This window comes from Nothobranchius furzeri, chromosome 1, assembly GCF_043380555.1.
Source record: "Nothobranchius furzeri strain GRZ-AD chromosome 1, NfurGRZ-RIMD1, whole genome shotgun sequence".
Classification (NCBI taxonomy): domain Eukaryota; kingdom Metazoa; phylum Chordata; class Actinopteri; order Cyprinodontiformes; family Nothobranchiidae; genus Nothobranchius; species Nothobranchius furzeri.
Genome location: NC_091741.1, coordinates 34252514 through 34267291, shown reverse-complemented (window position 1 = coordinate 34267291; position 14778 = coordinate 34252514). Strand labels below are relative to the sequence as shown.

The 14778-nt window shown below is 46.5% G+C and overlaps 1 protein-coding gene across 11 annotated transcripts in view; it reads left to right on the top strand.

Moving 5' to 3' along the window:
* Positions 1 to 14778, top strand: part of grip1 (glutamate receptor interacting protein 1) — a 90425-nt gene that overhangs the window by 59790 nt on the left and 15857 nt on the right. For 7 of the 11 annotated variants that reach the window (XM_070542580.1, XM_070542545.1, XM_070542478.1 and 4 more), the window contains 14 exons: positions 4370 to 4505; positions 4819 to 4964; positions 5067 to 5150; positions 5222 to 5297; positions 5384 to 5529; positions 5689 to 5836; positions 6157 to 6326; positions 7449 to 7586; positions 7711 to 7860; positions 7965 to 8151; positions 10207 to 10352; positions 11344 to 11424; positions 11508 to 11577; positions 11959 to 12104. In XM_070542580.1, the coding sequence (XP_070398681.1) occupies positions 4370 to 4505; positions 4819 to 4964; positions 5067 to 5150; positions 5222 to 5297; positions 5384 to 5529; positions 5689 to 5836; positions 6157 to 6326; positions 7449 to 7586; positions 7711 to 7860; positions 7965 to 8151; positions 10207 to 10352; positions 11344 to 11424; positions 11508 to 11577; positions 11959 to 12104 (1824 nt within the window). The remainder of the gene's footprint in view (positions 1 to 4369; positions 4506 to 4818; positions 4965 to 5066; positions 5151 to 5221; positions 5298 to 5383; positions 5530 to 5688; positions 5837 to 6156; positions 6327 to 7448; positions 7587 to 7710; positions 7861 to 7964; positions 8152 to 10206; positions 10353 to 11343; positions 11425 to 11507; positions 11578 to 11958; positions 12105 to 14778) is intronic. The other 4 variants (XM_070542510.1, XM_015962554.3, XM_015962577.3 and 1 more) reach the window with 1 other exon arrangement.

The window sequence follows — 14778 nt, the reverse complement described above, 5'->3', positions numbered from 1 at the left end:
CTTAGTACTAGTACCTACAGCTTAGCATTAATACCTACAGCCGAGTACTAGTACCTACAGCTTAGTACTAGTACCTACAGCTTAGTATTAATACCTACAGCCGAGTATTAATGCCTACAGCCGAGTACTAGTACCTACAGCTTTGTACTAGTACCTACAGCTTAGCATTAATACCTACAGCCGAGTATTAATACCTACAGCCGAGTACTAGTACCTACAGCTTAGCATTAATACCTACAGCTTAGTATTAATGCCTACAGCCGAGTACTAGTACCTACAGCTTAGTACTAGTACCTACAGCTTAGCATTAATACCTACAGCCGAGTATTAGTACCTACAGCTTAGTACTAGTACCTACAGCTTAGTATTAATACCTACAGCCGAGTATTAATGCCTACAGCCGAGTACTAGTACCTACAGCTTTGTACTAGTACCTACAGCTTAGCATTAATACCTACAGACGAGTATTAATACCTACAGCCGAGTACTAGTACCTACAGCTTCGCATTAATACCTACAGCTTAGTATTAATGCCTACAGCCGAGTACTAGTACCTACAGCTTAGTACTAGTACCTACAGCTTAGTATTAATACCTACAGCCGAGTATTAGTACCTACAGCTTAGTACTAGTACCTACAGCTTAGTATTAATACCTACAGCCGAGTATTAGTACCTACAGCTTAGTACTAGTACATACAGCTTAGTATTAATACCTACAGCCGAGTACTAGTACCTACAGCTTAGTACTAGTACCTACAGCTTAGCATTAATACCTACAGCCGAGTACTAGTACCTACAGCTTAGTACTAGTACCTACAGCTTAGCATTAATACCTACAGCCGAGTACTAGTACCTACAGCTTAGTACTAGTACCTACAGCTTAGTATTAATACCTACAGCCGAGTATTAATGCCTACAGCCGAGTACTAGTACCTACAGCTTTGTACTAGTACCTACAGCTTAGCATTAATACCTACAGCCGAGTATTAATACCTACAGCCGAGTACTAGTACCTACAGCTTAGCATTAATACCTACAGCTTAGTATTAATGCCTACAGCCGAGTACTAGTACCTACAGCTTAGTACTAGTACCTACAGCTTAGCATTAATACCTACAGCCGAGTATTAGTACCTACAGCTTAGTACTAGTACCTACAGCTTATAAAAAGGGGTACTCAACAACAACGGCGCTAGCACAGATGACTAACGATTGGATGACGAATATGGATAATAGAACATTAACAGGAATGGTATTATTGCTTATGAGTGTGGCATTTGATCTAGTAGATCATAATCTGCTACTGAAAAAATCAGGGTTGTGTGGATTTCATAAATCAGCTATTAAATGGGAGGAAAGTTATCTAACTGGAAGGGAGTTTATGGTATTGTTTAATGGCAGTTATTCTGAAAGGAAGACTCTTTTATGGGGGGTGCCGCAGGGAAGTTGTCTTGGTCCATCGTTATTTTCAATTGTTTACAAACGACCTACCATTTATGTTAGAATGTGCCACGATTGTATTATATGCAGACGATTTGACTTTATATGTGGCGGAAAGGAATTTGGAGGAATTAAATTCAGTTTTGATAAATGAATTGAGGTTAGTAGAAGGGTGGATTAATGAAAACAAGTTGGTTTTTAATGTGGAGAAGACTAAATGTATGGTGATGGGATCACCTCATTTGTTGAGAGAACCTGTTGAATTTATGTATAAGGGAAATGCCTTGACCAGGTTAGAGAAGTTAGGTTACTGGGTTTAACAACTGATGAAACGCTAAGTTGGAATAGTCAAGTGAAACAGATTTTAATTAAAATGGGAAAGAACATGGCAATGGTGAGGAACGGTAGAAAATGTATTTCTTATTTAAGTAGAAAAGTTTTAGTTAAAGCTACTGTTTTGTGTCACTTGGACTATTGTGCAGTAATGTGGGCTGCTACTATGGAAGCAAACTTAAATAAGTTACAGGTCGCACAAAATAAGGCTGCTAGATGAGTTCTTTTATAAGGAGTTGTCTGGATATGCATACTGCTCTAGCATGGATGGGTGTAAGGAGTAAAGTCGTCGTCTTCCTCCGCTTATCCGGGTCCGGGTCGCGGGGGCAGCATCCCAACTAGGGAGCTCCAGACCGTCCTCTCCCCGGCCTTGTCCACCAGCTCCTCCGGCAGGACCCCAAGGCGTTCCCGGACCAGATTGGAGATGTAACCTCTCCAACGTGTCCTGGGTCGACCCGGGGGCCTCCTGCCGGCAGGACATGCCTGAAACACCTCCCCAGGGAGGCGTCCAGGAGGCATCCTGACCAGATGCCCAAACCACCTCAACTGACTCCTTTCGATCCGGAGGAGCAGCGGTTCTACTCCGAGTCCCTCCCGAATGTCCGAGCTCCTCACCCTATCTCTAAGGCTGAGCCCGGCCACCCTACGGAGGAAACTCATTTCGGCCGCTTGTATCCGCGATCTCGTTCTTTCGGTCATTACCCAAAGCTCATGACCATAGGTGAGGATTGGGACGTAGATCGACCGGTAAATCGAGAGCCTGGCTTTCTGGCTCAGCTCCCTCTTCACCACGACAGATCAGCTCAGCGTCCGCATCACTGCAGACGCCGAACCGATCCGCCTGTCGATCTCCCGATCCCTCCTACCCTCACTCGTGAACAAGACCCCGAGATACTTAAACTCCTCCACTTGAGGTAGGACCTCTCCCCCGACCCGGAGTTGGCAAGCCACCCTTTTCCGGTCGAGAACCATGGTCTCAGATTTGGAGGTGCTGATCCTCATCCCAGCCGCTTCACACTCGGCCGCGAACCTACCCAGCAAGAGCTGAAGGTCAGAGCTGGATGAAGCTAGGAGGACCACATCATCCGCAAAGAGCAGAGACGAGATTCTCCTGCCACCAAACTCGACACACTCCACACCACGGCTGCGCCTAGAAATTCTGTCCATAAAGGTTATGAACAGAACCGGTGACAAAGGGCAGCCCTGGCGGAGTCCAACCCTCACCGGGAACAGGTCCGACTTACTACCGGCTATGCGGACCAAACTCACGCTCCTCTGGTAAAGGGACTGAATGGCCCTTAACAGAAAGCCACCCACCCCATACTCCTGGAGCGTCCCCCACAGGGTGCCCCTGGGGACACGGTCATAAGCCTTCTCCAAATCCACAAAGCACACGTGGATTGGAGTAAAGTATTTACTTATAACATTTATTAGGAATGTTATAAATACACAAACACCAGACATTTTTTAGAGATGTTCACCAACGTGCTACGCGTCAAGCTGATGGTTGCTTTTTGTTGCCAGTTAGTCAAACTAATTTTCTTCATAGGTCAGTATGGTATAGAGCTATGGTGGAATAGAATGGTTTACCACAATTCTTGAGGGGTCAGCTACAACGGAGTGATTTTTGTAAGAGGTTGCTGATATTTATTTATACCCTTTTTACACGAGTTAACATGAGGAAGATGAGTTTCATACTTTATTTATTTAATGTTTTCTTGTCCGGTGCGTTGAGGAATCCCTGTTTTATGTTACTGGGAAATGTATTATATTTAGTTGCTGTACTGGGTGGAACGTGGTGCATTCTTACAGCGGAGATGTATATTGTACATGAAATGGTTTGTTTGCTTGTGAGCCCAGTGTTGATGCATTAATAATGTTTTAACAGCGGCTAATGGGGATCTTAATAAACAGACACACACCGCTGCAGAAACAACAGCAGCAGAAGAAGAGTTGACAGGAAGTACACTCCTCAGACTAAGACGTCAGGCAGATTAAACCGGTGTCGTGTCTCGCCGCCCCGCCCGACTCCGGGTCCGTTCCTGGGTTTTTGATGAGCATCAGCTGGTCCACCCGTTTATGAATCCTAGGAAAACCACTGCAGCCTCTAAATTATTCACACCAACTGGTGGAACTGGTAACTTGTCCACAGGAAGTTGTGAGTGATGTCATCCGCTGTTAAACCACTCAGATCCGAGGACGTGCATTTGTGTTCGATGGTAATGATGCTGTAAAGTGCAGCTTCAGCGGAGCTCCTCGGCGGTTCTGATGCTGCAGCGTGTCGTAGATGAAGACGGTGTCTGGACGAGAAGCTCATTCATATTACAGAAGAACGTCGGAAGGAATTCCTGCTTTCTGTTGTATCACCTGAAGACACGGCAGCAGGTCAGCTCGGAGCGCCGACTCCACTCCGCTCTTCCTCGGATAAATAATTCAGCTCTTTGATGAAATATAGATAAACAACAGCATAGATGATGGCTTCACTTCTCTGATTGTCCAGAGGATGCTTTTATTTCTGTTTTAGAGAAAACAGGGCAACCTGAAATCAGGCCTCGAGGAGGAGCGACGCTCCCATAACCTACTGTCGTTTCTCTAGACGAGTTCCGGGGCGCCACGCTGGTGGAGCTGATGAAGAAGGAGGGAACGACGCTCGGACTCACGGTTTCTGGTGGGATCGATAAAGATGGGAAACCTCGGGTTTCCAACCTCCGACAGGGAGGCATCGCTGCCAGGTGACCCTCGTCTTCATCGGGATTCCTGATTCCTCAGGAATGAAAAGATTAAACTCGCTTTCTTTCTTCTAAAGGTTCAAAAGAAACCTGACACAAAACTCAGAACCTTCTTTTTACAATATTCGTCATTTGTACTTGAATAAACTAGTTAGAGGTCAGAACTTTTCAGGTGTTTAGTAGCTGGAACGGTTCAGAATCACATTTCATAGCCAGCAGCAGCAAATGCAGATGTGGACAACCTCTGGACCGGATCTTCATGTCTGAGCTGAAGAAAACACGAGAAGTTTAATGATCGTCGTTGTTGTTATTTCAGGAGCGACCAGCTGAATGTGGGCGACTACATTCGCTCGGTCAACGGGATCAACCTGGCCAAGTTCAGACACGACGAGATCATCAGTCTGCTGAAGAACGTCGGGGAGCGGGTGGTCCTGGAGGTGGAATACGAGCTGCCGCCCGTCTGTAAGAAGTTCTGATCCAACACCTAATGTGTTCTAGTGTCCTTCTGAATGTGGTTCTGCTGGGTCCGATCAGCTGGGATGTTGATGTTCTGGTCTGTTGCAGCTGTGCAGGGGTCAGGGGTCGTCTTCAAGAACGTGGAAGTCACTCTTCACAAGGAGGGAAACAGCTTTGGCTTTGTCATTAGAGGTGAGATGTGTTTGTTTGTTTGTTTGTTTAACGCAATCCAAAACAAACACATCGTGTGACTACCTGCGCAGGCGGAGCGTACGAGGACAGGAACAAGACCCGCCCCATCGTCATAACAACCATCAGGCCGGGCGGGCCAGCTGACAGGTGCTGCCTCTTCCATTCACTCCTGTTCAGACATTTTTGACCCTTTTGAGCTTCCATACAAACTGAAAGCAACTTTGTTTCTATAGAGAAGGAACCGTGAAGCCGGGTGATCGACTGCTGAGCATCGATGGGATTCGTCTCCATGGCAGCACGCTGTCTGAGGCCATGAGCATCCTGAAGCAGTGCGGCCAGGAGGCCACGCTGCTGATCGAGTATGACGTGTCCGTGATGGGTCAGTTTAGTCCGATTAAAACCAAATGAACAAAATTAATGAAGAGGTAGTTCAGTTATTAAAAGTAGTGCACCCAAAGACAAAGCCCTGTGGAACACCAGGATGAGGGAATTAAACTAGATTCAGAAACACGTTACACTCGCTGTTTTTTCTCCGTAGACTCGGTTGCTACGGCGTCGGGGCCCCTGCTGGTTGAGGTTGCCAAGCCAACGGGTTCCAGTCTGGGTGTGGCCTTGTCCACCTCCGTGTTCTGCAGTAAGCAGGTCATCGTCATCGACAAAGTCAAACCAGCCAGTATAGCGGACAGGTACCACGGCCCGCTTGGCAGAACTTTCATTTCTTTATTTGATGATAAACCTTTTTCTCAGTAAACGGATTATTTTCTCAGACATCTGAATAATTTAATGTTTGCTGAACAGATCTGACCTTCTGCTGTGTTTATCTGAAGGAATCATAGCGCTGATGGGGTCTTTTGCGTTTGTCTCAGAGTCAGTTACAGACGTTCTTCTTGATTGCCTTGATGCTTTCATGACTCGCTTCACTCGATGGGCACAACGTTCCTCCAGTTTGCAGGTTTTTATGGGTTTTAGCTTCCACCTTCTGGTGAACATGAGTGTTTGTGTGTAGGTGCGGCGCTCTTCATGCAGGAGACCACATCCTGTCTGTCGACGGGAAGTCCATGGAATTCTGTTCCCTGGCTGAAGCCACTCAGCTGCTCTCCGCTTCCTGTCAGACCGTCCGTATGGAGATCCTGCCTCAGCACCAGGCCCGGCCGGCCCTGAATGCACCACAGCACGGTATATTAATACACAGCAGCTCCTGAATGCACCACAGCTCAATATTAACACACAGCAGGTCCTGAACGCACCACAGCTCAGTATTAACACACAGCAGGCCCTGAATGCACCACAGCTCGATAGTAACACACAGCAGGCCCTGAACGCACCACAGCTCAGTATTAAAACACAGCAGGCCCTGAACGCACCACAGCTCAGTGTTAAAACACAGCAGGCCCTGAACGCACCACAGCTCAGTGTTAAAACACAGCAGGCCCTGAACGCACCACAGCTCAGTATTAAAACACAGCAGGCCCTGAACGCACCACAGCTCAGTATTAAAACACAGCAGGCCCTGAACGCACCACCACATGTCTGTTTTGTTTTCTGTTTACAGATCTTTTGGGACCTTTTTTACATAACTTATGTTTTACTGCTTTGCTGTTAATTAAGCAGACAGAAACCACCTGTAGGAGAGATTAGTTGGTTCTGGACGGAGATGTTGGTGAGCTGACAGATTTATAACTCGCTCCCCTACATGTACATCTCTGCTGGACTCAAATGTCCTCCAGTATGATGGGAACATAAAGACGTCAAATTTAATGGATCCTAAACAAACTCTTGACATTGAGGAGGCCTTAAATGCACCACGACTTTCTGTTAGAGGAGACAAAGAATGGCTTTTATTCCACAAGTCGACATGAATGCAAACATCTTATTGAGAGACCTGTGACCTGCAGAGTCATTCTATTTAACTCTGACCTCTGGGTCATTCAGATAAACGGTTTCCTAGTAGATGAAAGGAGTCTAAAAGTCTGATACTGAAACAGAGTTAAGGACCTGAACGATGCTTCCTTCTACACCTGATCGTGGACCGGAGGACTTGTTCAGGAATTATCTTGTTGACCATCTTAGGAAACGTGGTTCTAATCAAACTTCTTTGTACTGCTGCAGAACCTCCTGACCTTTGACCTCTGCCTGCTCCTCTTGTCTGAACCTGAACATCCTCCTGTGTGTGTGTGTGTGTGTGTGTGTGTGTGTGTGCGTGCGTGCGTGCGTGCGTGTGTGTGTGTGTGTGTGTGTGTGTGTGTGTGTGTGTGTGTGCGTGCGTGTGTGTGCGTGTGTGTGTGTGCGTGTGTGCAGTCAAGGTGCAACGTAGTCCCCGCCCCCTCCCCTGGGAAACCGGAGGCTCCACCCCCATCCTCCCCCCCTACCACTACAACACCTATCACCCCGACCAATCAGGTGGCAGATCGCACAGCCGCCATACAAACAACCCTCGTACGTCCGCCCCGCTTCTCTGCTTCTTTAAATAAGGGGCAAGAGAGTTTGACTAAATCTCTCCCTCTCTCTCTCTCTCTCTCTCTCTCTCTCCCTCTCTCCCTCTCTCCCTCTCTCTCCCCAGCCCTTAGCCACTCGTTCTCTCCCGGCTCCATGTCTGCCTACAGTCTCTCGTCCCTCAACATGAGCACCCTGCCCAGGAACATGTATCCCACAAGTCCACGCAGCACGATGATGAGGAGGAAGGCTAAGAAGAAGGAGTTCAAGAGCTCCTGTGAGTCTATCCACGTTTTGAATAAAACTGTATTAGCCCACGAGCGGGAGCAAACAGAAACTGAGTCTGTTTGTAATTAAATGTCGTTAAAATTCTCCCATCAGTATCTCTGGCGTCCAGCACCGTGGGTCTCGCCGGTCAGGTGGTCCACACAGAAACCACCGAGGTGATGTTGCTAGGAGACGGCATCATGGGGTTCGGCCTGCAGCTCCAGGGTGGAGTGTTTGCCACAGAAACGCTGTCATCCCCGCCGCTCATCGCCTACATTGACCCGGACAGTCCTGCTGAGAGGTGAGATGGAGACGGGAAGGACGTTTGGGTGCTTTCGTGTTTCTGACAGACGGAGAACCTTTTCTGTAAATATGAAAATCTGGAGCCAGATAATGTTTTTGTTGAATAGAGAACTCTAGATTAACTTCACTTCATTAGGTGGAACTTTTTGTACTTGTTTATTTGCACATTTCAGCAGTTTTTACCAGGGACGCTCCGACACAATCACACGATCGGAAATCGAGTCCAACCGTGTGATTTTAAACAGGTTGGAATCGGAGGGGACAACTGGATTTAACCGCTTAAAACAACAAACGTTTAAATTCGTCCGGAGAAAGAGATTTTCTAACGGAAAAACGACGGCTTAGATCCTCTCCATCAGTGCTCTTTGTGTCACAAACGATACCGTAAAGTTTAAGGTAGACCGGGAGTTCACACACATAACACACAGCAGCTAGCTAACAGAGCATGGCTGTCGCCTTAAGAGAGAAAATGTCTGTAATTTGATATTCTAAACAAACAGCAGAGGGAGTGTAATGTGTGCAAACCGGCATTTAACTGGTGGAAAGGGTGGTGCTGCGTTCAACACCACGACTCACGCGCCACCTCAAAAAACTAACCCTGCTCAGTTCGCTGCAGCAATTCGGATAAGCCAGCCGACACCACAGATACGTTAAAAACAAAATAAATGGTCTACGGACAGCAAAACGCCAAGATGGCAGCAGATTTATGACCCTGGATGACGTCTGTGGATGCCCGCGTCGGGTTTGGAGTCTCCTGGCGTCGCGGTACGATCTCCTTTACCTGTACAGATGCAGCAGCTCTACAGGTGTTGTGTAGAAAAGAGTCACCCTGCTGCTGATCGCCATCGCTGTCGCTGAAAACAGCCGCACACTGAGTCAACTGTTTCAAATATGAGGATGCAACAAGGATGCTTTTACATGTGTCATTAATATTAACGCGTTTCTGAACGAGTGATTTATGGCAGCTAAACTAAAGAAAGTCAAAAACAGAAAGAAATGCATAAATGATTCAAAATAAAATGTTTGCATTTCTCAGGGATGAGGTCCTGCCCCAAGAGGAGGAGTTTAAGTATCTCGGGGTCTTGTTCACGAGTGAGGGACAACTGGAGCGTGAGATCGATAGGCGGATTGGTGCTGCATCTGCAGTGATGCGGGCGTTGTACCGGTCTGTCGTGGTGAAGAGAGAGCTGAGTCAGAAGGTGAAGCTCTCGATTTACCGGTCGATCTACGTTCCTACCCTCACCTATGGTCATGAGCTTTGGGTAGTGACCGAAAGAACGAGATCACGGATACAAGCGGCCGAAATGAGTTTTCTTCGAAGAGCGGCTGGGCTCTCCCTTAGAGATAGGGTGAGAAGCTCGGTCATCCGGGAGGGGCTCAGAGTAGACCCGCTGCTCCTCCACATCGAGAGGAGCCAGTTGAGGTGGCTCGGGCATCTGGTCAGGATGCCTCCTGGACGCCTCCCTGGTGAGGTTTTCCGGGCATGTCCAACCGGGAGGAGACCTAAAGGAAGACCCAGGACACGGTGGAGGGACTATGTCTCTCACCTGGCCAGGGAACACCTTGGGATTCCCCCGGAGGAGCTGGCCCAAGTGGCTGGGGAGAGGGAAGTCTGGGCCTCTCGCCTTAGGCTACTGCCCGACACTGGATAAGCGGATGAAAATGGATGGAAGGAATTAATTAATTGATTAAGTTATTAATTAATTAAATAATTGATTGATTGATTGATTGATTGATTAATTAATCAATTTCTAAAATATCGTATCGGGACTCAGTGTCGGCAGATTCCCAAAATCAAATGAGCCGTAGTCGTATCTGGAGTAAAAGCATGATCGGAACGTCTCTAGTTTTTACGGATCTATGATCAAAATCCCTGTCAGGAGGTTTTAGGCCAGTTTTCTCAGATAAACTCCTGCACTTCTGATCTTTTACAAACACATCTAATAACTTCTAGATTGTCACAGATGTTTAGTGATATTATTGCATCACGTCGTGAGACCCGCCCACTCACCCTGGGGTGGTGTGGTCTGAGCTCAGCGTGCTGTGTTTGCAGGTGTGGGATTCTTCAGATCGGCGACAGGATTCTGTCCATCAACGGCGTCCCGACCGAAGACTCGACCCTGGAGGAGACCAACCAGCTGCTCCGGGATTCGTCCATCACCGCTCAGCTCACGCTGGAGATCGAGTTTGACGTGGCGGGTAATCGCTAACGGGATCCTTCTGGTCAAACAGCAGCTTGTGTCCAGATTCTTTGTGTTTGTTGATGATGGGAACAGCAACAGTCCGTTCTGTTTCCTGTTTGTCGGACTGAAACACGTCCTGCCCGCTCAGCTTCACTAAAATGTTAAAGTGACTCAGACTCGCTGTGTGATGTCGCCGACGCTCATCAGATGAACATGAACCCATCGTGTAGCTGAAACCCGTCACTGATAACGCCGCTAGGAATGTTTTATCTGTTGGCTAACGACCTCCTGACCCACCGGTCATAGGGCCGGGTCAAAGTTCATAACGTATCAGAAAAAAACAGTGCATGTGCAGCTCAGCCACTGTCACTATCGGGGGAAACGCTGGATGGCGAAAACGATGACACGTCAGATCCTGGGACATCGGGTCGTCGTGTCGTTTGAAATCACACCTTCAGTCAGAAAACTGTCCAGCGCTGCATCACAACCGTCCCGCTGATGTGGGACCAAACACCGACTTACGTGTAGTCTAATCATCACAAAGTTAAACTTAGTAAACCTGAGTGAAACGGTTTCCATAGCAACCAGGGGTTGTTTCAGTTAGCAGACTCGTGAATTCTTGTAAAAGCAGGTTTTTGGTTTTTTAAATTCCAGATTTTTAGGTTTTCTGCTACAAAGATTTCAGTTTGACGCTGAAAACGTTTAACCCGAGTCTGTTTTCATCCGACGCCTGATTCCTACCGAGACTGTGAGCGAGGTCGTTCCTAAAAGCAGCATCTTCCATGACCAACGACAAGCAGAGGCTTAAGCTTTTGACTTTCCTGATGAGTCGGTGTTGGGTCCGTTTCCATTTGGATGTTTTTACGGGATAAATTCACAACAGCTGAGGGCTGCTTTCCTCATCATCTGTGAAGTCAGACGGATGAACTCCAACATCGGCACAAAGCCGTTGTCATGACGATTCCTGACTCAGATGGTTTTGTTATCCTGCCTCCTTGTTTTTCCAGAGTCAGTTATCCCGAGTTCAGGAACGTTCCACGTAAAGCTCCCAAAGAAACCAGGCGTGGAGCTGGGAATCACCATCAGTTGTGAGTTCCGCCACAACATTACGACCACCTGCCTTACGTCTTTCCGCTCTGAGACTAAGCCGCTCTTCTGTTTGTGTCTGAAGCTCCGTCCAACAGGAAACCAGGGGATCCTCTGATCATCTCAGACATCAAGAAAGGCAGCGTAGCTCACAGGTAACCCCGCCCCCTACACCCTGCTAGGGCTGGGCAAAGAGGACCAGAACTCCGTATTTTTTAGTCAAAGCTGCTCGTCTCATCGACACTTTTCTCTAGAATATTTTTATAGTCTTTGTAAAAAAGTTGAAACTCCAAATGTAGCAGCTGTTGGTGGGCGGGGGCAGCAACCAGAGACTCCGCCCCCCCAGCCACATTCTCAAGCCACCTCGGTACACCTGGTGGGAGTTTTAATTTAGTAGAACAGAAACTCGTTTCCGACCAGCACGACTGAACAGGGAAGGAAACCGGGTCTGGGTCGAGTTCTGTCACTTCTAACCAGGCGTGGCCGTTACAGAAGGAGAACTAAACCTCGCCCTGATGAAGATGTTTTTTCTCCAGGACGGGAACTCTGGAGCTCGGAGACAAGCTGCTGGCCATCGATAACATCCGGGTGGAAAACTGCTCCATGGAGGAAGCTGTTCAGATCCTCCATCAGTGTGAGGAACTCGTCAAACTGAAGATCCGCAAAGACGAAGACAACTCAGGTCCCCATTTTGTTTCTCTTATCTAAACTAAAGTAGGTCCCAGAACCCTGATCAGAGGTCACACCTGCAACCATTAGTAGGTGGTTACTTTTAATAAATGACCAATAGAATATAAAGGTATTCCATAAAATATGGATGATCGATATTATTGAACCTTTGATATTGGATTGATGATGAAACTGGGTACTTTAGGTACGGCAGGGAAACAACACTTTATAATAGTTTATAAAAATCAGTTTATTACTATATTTCTATTACTATGATGATGAAGGACAAATGGTTATAAATGGTGATTTAAAGAAGGGATGGGTACCGAATTCGGTACTTTTAAGGTACCGACCGAATTCCACAGTACCGACCGAGCACCGATTCACTTAATTTGAAACGGTGCCTCGTTTCGGTACCCGTCCTTCATAACGAGAACGTGCCTAGACAGCTGCGCATGAGCAAGAGCGTTATGTCATCGGTCGCTGCGAGCCAGTTGTAAACAGAGCAGCATGATAGAAAGAACACGCTAAAGCTTGGGTCCACTTCACTAAATGTGATGGGTAACTGGGTGATGATGAAACCAGCGACAACGATCTAAGTGAGACATCCTCATCTTAATCTGCTCCGGTAGGTAAATAAAATGTTTAAGATAATGTTAGCTTGATTTGTTAGCTTCCGTTTCACTAATGGTGCGTTCGCTTTCTCCTCGGATTTCCGAATTTCCGACTAGAAGAACATGAACGCGCTCTAAAGTTTGGCTTCACTTTACTAAATGCGACGGGTGATTGGGTGAAGATGAAACCAGCGACAACGATCTAAGTGTGAGGCATCATCGTTTTAATCTGCTCCACCAGCTAAATAAGCTGTTTAAGATAACGTTAGCTTGATATGTTAGCTTCCTATGACACCGTTGTTATCAGCTAATGGTGCGTTCGCTTTCTCCTCGGAAATTCTAACTTCCCAGTAGGAAAAATCAAAAGAAAAAAGACGGCAAAAGGAATGAAGATACACAGTAAATTTAGTTCACAGTAAAAATGTTTGCTTCAGTTTAATTATCAGCTTATAAAACTACAAGGACCATGTTAAAATACAAACAGTGGTATGTTATTTATCGTGATATTTATCAAATATGGTTATAGAGAAAAATATATATTTAATTATAAAAGAGAATTAAAAATATTAAACACTCAAAAGTATCGAAAATTGGTACCGTTAAGTACCGGTATCGATTCAAATGTCAAAGGTACCCATCCCTAATTCAAAGTGATGTTAAATGAGACAGTGAATGACCTCTGATGGAGCATGACCCGGTGTGTTTAAGAGCTTCACTAAGTGGCTCAGAAAGGTGATGTCTGGGTTAGGTTTGTGCCTTTCCTTTTAAAGGTTTGTTGTTCAGAAGTTTTGGACAAATCAGCAGCCAGAAAGTGTAATGGGCGTTATCAGACCTCCCCTTTCTCAGACGCAGAAACGCTTATTTCACCTAATATGTGAAGTTAACCAGTTAATATACTGATATTAACATGTGACGTAACTGATAATAAATCATTATTAAATCATCAACCCCTTTATGCAGATGACATCCAACTGTACATCTCCTTTAAGCCCCATGAGATGTCTAAGCTGCAGCTGTTACACACCTGCTTAGACTCTATCAAAACCTGGATGGTGGGAGCTTTCTTCAGCTGAATGAAGATAAGACTGAGATCCTCATCTGTGCCCCAGACAAGCTGGTTCCCAAAGTCAGAGACTCTCTTGGTCAGCTTGCTTCCCACACCAAACCTTCTGTCAGGAATCTTGGTGTGACCTTTGACCCAGCTCTCACCCTGGATTCTCATGTCAGTTCTCTTGTTGGCTCTTCCTTCTTCCATCTCAGGAACATTGCTAAGCTGAGTCCCATTCTGTCCCGCTCTGAACTTGAGACAGTTCTCCACACCTTCATCTCCTCACGCTTAGACTACTGTAACTCTCTTTTCACGTGTCTGAGCAGAACCTCCCTGAACCGTCTACAGGTGGTTCAGAACGCCTGTGCTCGGCTTCTGACCAAGTCCTCCAAACACACCCACATCACCCCGCTTCTCCTCCAGCTTCACTGGCTGCCAGTCAACTTCAGGGTTCATTTCAAGATCCTGGTTCTGGTCTATAGGGCCTTACATGGACAAGCACCATCTTACATTGGTGATCTTCTTAGTCCCTACACCCCCAGCAGGTCCCTGAGGTCCAGTGACCAAAGCCTACTGGCTGTGCAGCACCAGGCTAAAGGTCAAAGGTGACAGATCATCTGCTGCTGTGGCCCCCAGACTCTGGACCTCTCTCCCCCTGAGCCTGAGATCAGTGGACTCAGTGGTCTCCTTTAAAAAGCAGCTGAAGACTCACTTGTTCAAGCTGGCTTTTGTATGACCTTCTTCACCTCTCTCTCTTTATTCTGCTCTCCCCACCTATTCCACCTTCCTCAGGATCCACTGGTTTCCCTCTTTCCTGTTCACTCTCTCTCGTTCTTAACATTTTTTAATCACAATTGTCTATTTTTGCTCATTTTAAATATATTTTAACCATTTTCTAAATGCTTTTTTATATTTTTACTTTTTTTTTTGTGAAGCGCCTCGTGATTTTTATCTTGAGAGGCGCTATAGAAATGATATTTTCTTCTTCTTCTTCCATTTGGTGAATTTAAGATCTGAAATATGGC